Source organism: Prionailurus viverrinus, chromosome D4 (assembly GCF_022837055.1).
Source record: "Prionailurus viverrinus isolate Anna chromosome D4, UM_Priviv_1.0, whole genome shotgun sequence".
In the NCBI taxonomy this organism is placed as follows: Eukaryota; Metazoa; Chordata; class Mammalia; order Carnivora; family Felidae; genus Prionailurus; species Prionailurus viverrinus.
In genome coordinates, this window is record NC_062573.1 from 84,926,462 (window position 1) to 84,934,222 (window position 7,761).

The 7,761-nt window shown below is 59.0% G+C and overlaps 1 protein-coding gene across 1 annotated transcript; it reads right to left on the reverse strand.

Annotated features, from left to right (window-relative positions):
• Positions 1–2,121: 2,121 nt before the first annotated feature.
• GADD45G (growth arrest and DNA damage inducible gamma) lies at positions 2,122–3,649 on the reverse strand. The gene is made up of 4 exons (XM_047830357.1): positions 3,477–3,649; positions 3,140–3,241; positions 2,817–3,030; positions 2,122–2,731 (listed from the first exon to the last, which is right to left on the reverse strand). Exons 1-4 carry the CDS (start codon positions 3,527–3,529, stop codon positions 2,621–2,623), a joined length of 480 nt encoding a protein of 159 aa, XP_047686313.1. The 5' UTR covers positions 3,530–3,649; the 3' UTR covers positions 2,122–2,620.
• Between the last annotated feature and the right edge of the window lie 4,112 nt (positions 3,650–7,761).

Genomic DNA, 7,761 nt, shown 5'->3' on the forward strand with positions numbered 1-7,761 from the left:
GGCATCGGACGCAACTGGGACCCCCTAAGAGCTCACCAGCAGCAGCCACTTCACCTACCCGAGGTCACTTTCTCATCGGCAAAACGAGGGATAAACACCAACTACCCCGAATGGCGCCCGGAAATTTTCCTGTGGGGGATGGCGGGCCAGAACCGGGTCAGAACTGGACACCTGGACAGAGCCGGCTCACAGCCCAGGATCTCCCTGGACCAGAACTCGGGCCCTAAATGTACCAGCCCACCTGGCGTTCTGTGATCTGCAGCAAATGCCTTCATTAACTTTCAAGTACTATTGTCATTAACATTCATGCAGCGCTTTCCGGGCCCAGTCTGTGTGGATCGCCTCCGTGTGCCCGTGATCACCCGCTTATCTACGCATTACCACTCGCGGTTGCTGGAAGTGTGGAGGCAGCACTGTGTCACAAGCACCGTGCGTTTTATCACCTGGGTATCTCATTGTAATTGCATAAAATCCCATTCATCAAAAACAAAACAACAAAGCAAAACAAAACCAGCAGCTTTGGGGTTTGCACCGTCCAAGCGTGCATTTTTTTGCCTGCAAATTCTCCTGGCCCCTGAGGCTCCAGCAGGCACCCTGGCTGTGAGTTCCAATCCAAGAAAGCCGAGTTTCTTAAGAGTTGCCAACTGACTGGTCTATGAGGGGTCAGGCGGCCAGCAGGAGTGTCTGCCTGCCTGCTCTGTGCAATGTTCTGTGAATTCACTCACCAAAGGGCACATTTTAAAGTAATTATGCCCCATTTGTGTTTACTATAGCCTGCTGTGGCAAATGGTCGTTTGCCAGGATGCACGCTGGCGTAGACATACGCTCGAGGTTCTGAGAAGCGAGTAGGTAAAATATTAACGAAACTCAGGGACACGCACACACACACACACACACAGACCTGAATTATTTCACTGGGCCTCTGTCTCATCAAGGGGGAAACGTCTCGAAGAGATGATAAATGTGAAACAGAACACTTTCATTCTGAGAAGAATAATTAAGCTCGAGCAGTCCTCTTTTCCTGTGAAGACTTCCAGGATTTGGAGAGAATTTAAAAAGTGGAGCCCAACTGGGTGAATCGGCCACCTGGGACGGCTGGTAACTCGGGAGAATTTTCTGCTTAGGAAAACGATACACCATCCCTCCTCTGCCCAGAAGGCCCCCTGGGCTGCCAGGCAGCTTGCTAACAGCAGGCCAGCCCCATGGGCATTTCCCCCGCCGGACGTGGCTCCGGCCAAGCAGAGAGGCGCAATCAAGGCATACTGGCCTAATAAAAAAGATTGATTCACTCCGGACATCTCCCCCCATCCCCCGGCTCCTGGATGTTTCTCAAAGAAGGTCTTTGTGGAAAAGCTTTAAATTCTTTTGCTTCCACAAGTGTTTAAATGGGATTGTGAACACAGCCTCCTAACTCCGTGTGGGCAGAGAGCGCTCGGAATAGCAGGTAACAGAAGCCGGCTCCACTCACAATGGCTCACCCCGTTTGTGTCGACGATGTCTTCCCATTTTTGCTCAGATCTTTGAAGTTCTACCACAGCCGTGACAAAATGATGACTCATGCTTAAACACAGGCATCATGTCATCCACGATATTAATACCGTGGTGACATTGCCGTAAGCGCCGAGCCTTTAAGAGGAGAAGGTTCCCGAGAGCATTCTGCCACCATCCTTGGGGACCACAAAGGGCAGCGGCTGCACGAGGCAGCGTTCATTGTGCAGGAGGGCGCCGCCTGCATCCTGCACGCCGCTCTGATAAGCAGCTGTCAGCAGGGAGGGGGCTGCGGGCAGGAGAGGGGGAGGGGAGGGAGAGGCCGCTGTTATCAGGCTGGATGGCCAGCCTTTAGCTGCTGCCCTGATGTCTTATCTCAAGTATGCTCCTGTCTTGCAAGTTTAAAAATCTCCCTAAAAACAGACAAATGGGGGCAGGGCTCGAGTTCGGCCCTAACACGCTCCAGCGCCCCTCCCCCATTCCCAGCGCCCCAGGAGCCCCTAACTCAGCCCCACCGGAGGATGGTAGGTGCCAGGCAGTCCCCAGGGGGTCGGCGATCACCTGGAACCCTGCACACCGCTTCCCCCTCGGGCAAGGACCCCCTGCCCTCAATAAAGAGAAGAAGTTTGTTTCAGTAAATTTATTGTCAAAAACTCAAAGGTGCAGCAGCATAATCCTTCCGAAACCCGAGCATCGCCCGGCCCGCTGGTGCACAGCGGTGCTGCTCAGTCCGACGGAGCTCCTGCAACTGTCGTCCAGGCCTCGCCCGCCTGGCCTTTCCCCTCCTTCCTGTCGAGAGCGCGCGCAGGCTGCTGAGTCACGCCTGCCCGGCCGGTGCGTCCTTCCCGGCCCCGTGGCCCACGGCCCGCCTCCGGCCTTCCCGGGCAAGCGGCCGCTCCCCACACTCGCAGAGTCCCGGGCTGGGGGCCAGCCTCGCCCCTGCCGCCGCCGCCGCCGCCGCCGCCGCCGCCGCCGCCGGGCCCCTCCTGCAGGGGACCGCCCCTCCTCGCAGCTCTCCACGCAGCGCTCCGGACCGGCGCCCCACCTCCGAGGGCGCGTCCACAGAGCCAGCCGCGCGCTAGGCGCCCCGGGACGTCACCACGTCGATCAGACCAAGGCCCCCTCCGGGCTGTCACTCGGGGAGGGTGATACTGGGCACCCAGTCGTTGACACTGCGGCTCTCTTCGCAAAACAGGCTGAGCTTCTCCAAGGCGGGGTCCTTCCACGCGTCCTCATTGGGGTTCTGCGGGCAGAGCGCAGAGGTCAGCCTGGCTGGCCGCCGGCCGCCGGCCGCGGCGGGGCGACACCCGGGCGGAGGCCACACTCACCGAAATGAGGATGCAGTGTAGGTCTCCCGACGCGGCCTCCTCGTCGCCCGCGCCCACGATCGCCGCCAGCCGCTGTACGTCGCCCACGCGCACGATGTCGATGTCGTTCTCGCAGCAGAACGCCTGGATCAGCGTAAAGTGGATCTGCAGCGCGATGTCGCCCTCGTCCTCCTCGTCGGCGGCCAGCACGCAGAAGGTCACGTTGTCGGGGTCCCTGCGCGGGCGGGGAGGGGGCGGTGAGGGCGAGGCGGCGAGCCCGGGGTGCCCCGCCGCCGCCCCCCCAGCCCCCGGTCGCTCCCACCCGGGGCCGCGTCCACACTCACACGTTCAGGACTTTGGCGGACTCATAGACGCCGGCGGTGAGACAGCCCTGGCGCTGTGCCGACAGCAGCAGCTCGTGCAGCGCTTTCCCGGCGCCCTGCATCCTGCGGACGAGCCAGCGCCGTGAGTGGGGACTGGCCAGAAGGCGCGGCGGGATCCCCCAGCCCCGGGGACACACCCCGGGCACCCCAGCCGAAGACAGGCACCTCGGGCGCCCCGGCTCCCGCCCAGCGGCTTCCCACCCGCGCGGCTCCCCGAAGGTGGCCGCCGGACCGGCTGCGTCCAGTACACGGCCAGGCTCCCCACGCCCCAAGATATCGGCGCCCGGCGCCGACCCACCTGGCGGTGCTTTCGGGAACCGTGTCTTGGCCGCGGATTTCCTCCAGAGTCATGGTTCGGTCGGCGAGCAGCTAGCTAGTTATCCACGAAAGGAGCGAGGGGCGCGGACGCGGCGGGCACCGGGAGGCTGGGGCCACCCGGCGAGCGCACGGCTGGCAAGTGCGCCCCGGCCCGCCGCGCGCCCTTATATAGGCAGGGCCGCCCCGCCGCCAGCTGGCGCTAGGCTGCGCGCCCATTGGCCGGCGCTCGCTTTCTGATGCAAATGAGGCGGCGGCCGCGGCTCGTGCCAGAAGGCCACGTGGGGAGGGGTGCGGGGGATGACAATGCCTCAAATCTGCCGCTTTTGTCCGGGTGTTACCAGGCAGACTGGAGCCTGCAGATTTCACTCGCCTTTTTGTTGTTTTAAGTCCTTAAAAGGAAAAAGTTAAAAAAAAAAATATCTTGCTTGCTAATAGGACGCTGTAATTTGTGAAATACACCTTTGGAGAAACTAAAGATTTGTTTTGCACTTATTTTTGTTGCTACCTTTCTATTTTCTTCTTTACTTTTAATTTCAAGTTTAGCAGACTGTTGCTTTTAAACCGGAACTTAAAGTATAAAGCACCCAGCTCGGGCTTTAAGCTTGCAAAGGGCCTCAGCACAGCTGCCTCGGGCGACAGCGCGAGTCCGCCCGCCAGGCCTCCCCGCACACTCAGCGCCCCGACCCCGCCGCCCTGGAGGGTCCCAGCCGACCTCCCCGCCCGCGGCCGAGCGCTGCGCTGCGGGGCGCTGGGACGCTCGAGCAGATTGCGGCCGGCGCACGCGGCTCGTTTGCATTTCTATGGAGAGCGCACAATAGCGGAGGTCTGGCGTGTGGCGGTTTGCAGGAGGGACAATCCAGGCTTTCTCTTCATAGCGACACTGTCCACCTGCCGCAGGGTGGGGCTGCTAGGGCCCCGCCGCGCGTGGGGGTCGCGGGGCTGCCCGGCGCGTGGAGGTCGGGCCACGTGCCGCTCCTGCGCGCCTGGGTGCGCATCCCCAGCAGGGGCGCCGCTTTGCATGTGATTTCCCCCCCCCCCCCCGAGTCCTCCCACGGGGCTCTGCACTGTCTACGCAGCCAGGTGCGCTCCGCAGGGACCCGGAGCTCTTGTCCCCAGGGACTCGAGGAAGGCAGCTCGGAATCCCTTTCCCGGAGCGCCACCTACAGGCTGTCCAGAAAGACTCGGGCTACCCCCGCCCCCACTTCCGTTGGCTTCTAGGGGGTTGGCCCTGGCGGGTCCGCTGAGCCCCAACCCAGCTGCGCACTAATGGAAACCAGAGGAAGGGCTGCGCAACCCACCCCGGGGGTGGGGCGGGGGGAATGAGGACAAAAGGACACTCCGACCCAGTCCTGATGGAGGCAGAGCCCAGATTTCTTAGGCTATTTTGAAATGTTTTAATGGCTTAAATATACGTATATAACAAGCTTGTTTGCCACTTATGACAACTAAAGCTAGAAGAGGTACGCAGCCCCTGCTGTGAGGTCACCGTTTGGGGCCCGTAAGCCGGCACTTGCAGACTGACCATGGACAGCATCACTTACGCTGTCGCGCCGGGGTGTGCTTCATGGCCCCCTTTTCTAAGATCCTGGAGCCTGCACGGGGATTCGCAGCAAGCCAGGCGCTGCTGCTAAACTTCTAGAAAGAGGACGACAGAATGAACTGGCGGCCTGCACACCCCCCAGTGGACTTAGACTCTGCGAAGGCAGGGCCACTTCCGGGATTCGGAGAAGCCTGTGCGTGCTCACCTCCTGTCCCAGAAATCCCAGGTGACTTCTTCTAGTGGCGAGAGCCAGGCACCTGAAGCCTTCACCTGCTGCTGCTTCCTTTCCTTCTTTGCTGGTGGTTTGCGGAATGAGGGTATGTCTTGATACAAAATGTTTATTTTTAAGGGACGGAGGTTTAGGTATTGATCTTTTTCTTTGTATTAAAAATCTTAAAATGTATTAATTCCAGGTCCCCAGGAAATGTTGCAGATAGAACTTAGCGTACATCTTACCCCAGCCTCCCCACTTTATAACAATACAACTCTGGGGGTATCCGGTCTTAGCCCCTCCTCCTACAGGAAGGCCACTGGACAGGCCTGGCTGGGGAGGGGACGCGGTGGGCGGGGCAGCATTTCCAGGTGGCACTGAGCCAACCTGGAGGAAGAGGGCTGACAAGCCCGTGGGCCATTCTCCTCTGCTCACATTTTTAGGGTATTTGGTTTCAGGAAAACCGCCTTTCTGGTATATGCCATAGGATGTGGCTTCACACGGATGTATTCGGTCAGTCCAAATGGCCGCAACGCCCTCATCTCAACTGGGAAAGAGACGTCTTACCTGGAAGCCAATGTGGCCTCCACCAGACCCAGCCACCACCACCTTGGGGTCTAGACAAATGCAGGAGCTGTTGGGTCTGCCGTTTCCCCACCTACTGGTGGGACTCCCGGGAGAGGGGTAGTGCCCGCACCCATCCCGGTTACCTGCCCCGGGCAGACCACATGCCCCACCTGCTCCCAAGCTACGTTCGGCCAGTGACTCAGCCCGCTGGAGCCCCAGGTCCTAGGATGCTGTGATGTCATCCAAACTCCCCGTGATGGCACCCCTAAGCCTTCCCCGAGCCTTAATAATGAGGGTGATAGTGACTTTATGAAACACACGTCCTCGGGGATGCTCTGTTTTAAAGACCCTTTGGGAGGTGCCTGGGTGGCTCAGTCAGTTAAGCATCCGGCTCTTGATTTCAGCTCAGGTCATGATCTCTGGTTTGTGAGATCGAGCCCCACATCGGGTTCTGCACGGACGGTGTGGGGCCTGCTTGGGATTCTCTCTCTGCCCCTCCTCTACTCGTGTTTTCTCTCTCTCAAAATAAATAAATACTTTTTTAAAAGACTCTTTGGAAATGTTACTTAACTATTTTTGCTAACCCAAAATAGTTAGTCTCACGGCCTGACTACGATGTGGGAGAGTTGCCGCTCGCTGGGGGATGGAAAGAGGTGGGCTTCGAGTGAGCAGTAAACCTTATGAGGCAAAACTTGTTTACTTCTAGAGTGAGCACGTGGCCATCAAATGGCAAGCCGGTGGCCAGTGGCCGTAGGACACCGGGTTCCTTGCGCGCAGGGCTCCTCTGGCCTGTGGCTCGTCTCGGGGACAAAGTCAAAGCCAGGTTTCCAAACCGGCTGCTCTCACAGAAAATTCTGCTTTTCCAGCTTCTCTTGGAAAATGGGAAGATCTGGTCCCCATGTGCCTGCGGTCCCCACCCCCACCCCCACAGTAACCATCAGCCGGAGGGACACGCACAGGGGCCTCCAGACCAGGCGGCTCCTCTCCGGTTCACCACCGTCAGCTACTTTGCTCCTCTACATCATCTGCTTCCGCCCTTGCAAACTTCAAACGGAAACAAGTTTAGGGGCACCTGTGTGGTTCAGTCGGTTAGGCGTCCGACCTCAGTTCAGGTCACCATCTCACGGTTCGTGGGTTCGAGCCTCGCGGCGGGCTCTGTGCGGACAGCTTGGTGCCCGGGGCCTGCTTCGGATTCCGTGTCTCCGTCTCTCTCTGCCCCTCCCCCACGCATGCTCTGTCTCGCTCTCTCTCTGTCTCTCAAAGACAAATAAATGTTAAGAAAAAAAAAGAAGAAGTTTGAGAAGCAAAATAAAAGGGCCAGGTTCTTAGAAAACGACCTCGAATTGGTTAGGCACCATTTGTGTCCCACACTGGGTGGGACTGTGTCTCGTGTGGGCCCAGGGCTCTTGGAACAGCCTGTGTTGAGTCCCTTGCAGAGGGTACAGGGGTTCCTCTTACCCCCACCCCATCCTATTTATCCAGCCCCTTCACAAGGCACAACAGGCCTCCTGGGTTTCAAAGAAGCGTTGGGTTTTTTTCCCCCAAACTCACAGATGGCAGTGTGGGCATGAGTTGGTGACAAAACTTCATTAACTCAAAAAAGAAACCAAATCTTTGTGCAAAACACACACCTATTAGCTAAAACCCAGCAGCAGCGTCTCAAATGCGCCCCGGTCTATGGGGCACAGGGCAGCGACGCCCCCACCCGCCGTCACCCCGGGGAGCTATGCGGGACCCTCGCCCCACCCCAGGGAGCGTCACTGGATGGCAGGTGCGACCGAACGGGAAAACGAGAAAGGGGAATCCCCACGGAGCACCGGCCGGACGTCTGTGGTCAGCCCGTGTGTCAAGAGGGGTTTCTGGAAAGAGCGGTTACTCACGGCTCATTGAAACCCCTGAAGCCCCTAGAGGGGTGGGGGCGGGCCATTCCTGCGCGTGGCACTTCCC

Coding starts and splice junctions, on each gene's coding strand:
- GADD45G (XM_047830357.1), bottom strand. CDS start 3,529: ATGACTCTGGAGGAAATCCGCGGCCAAGACACGGTTCCCGAAAGCACC. Junction 3,242..3,476: donor GTTCCCGAAAGCACCGCCAG/GTGGGTCGGCGC, acceptor GCTCGTCCGCAG/GATGCAGGGCGCCGGGAAAG. Junction 3,031..3,139: donor TCCGCCAAAGTCCTGAACGT/GTGAGTGTGGAC, acceptor CCGCCCGCGCAG/GGACCCCGACAACGTGACCT.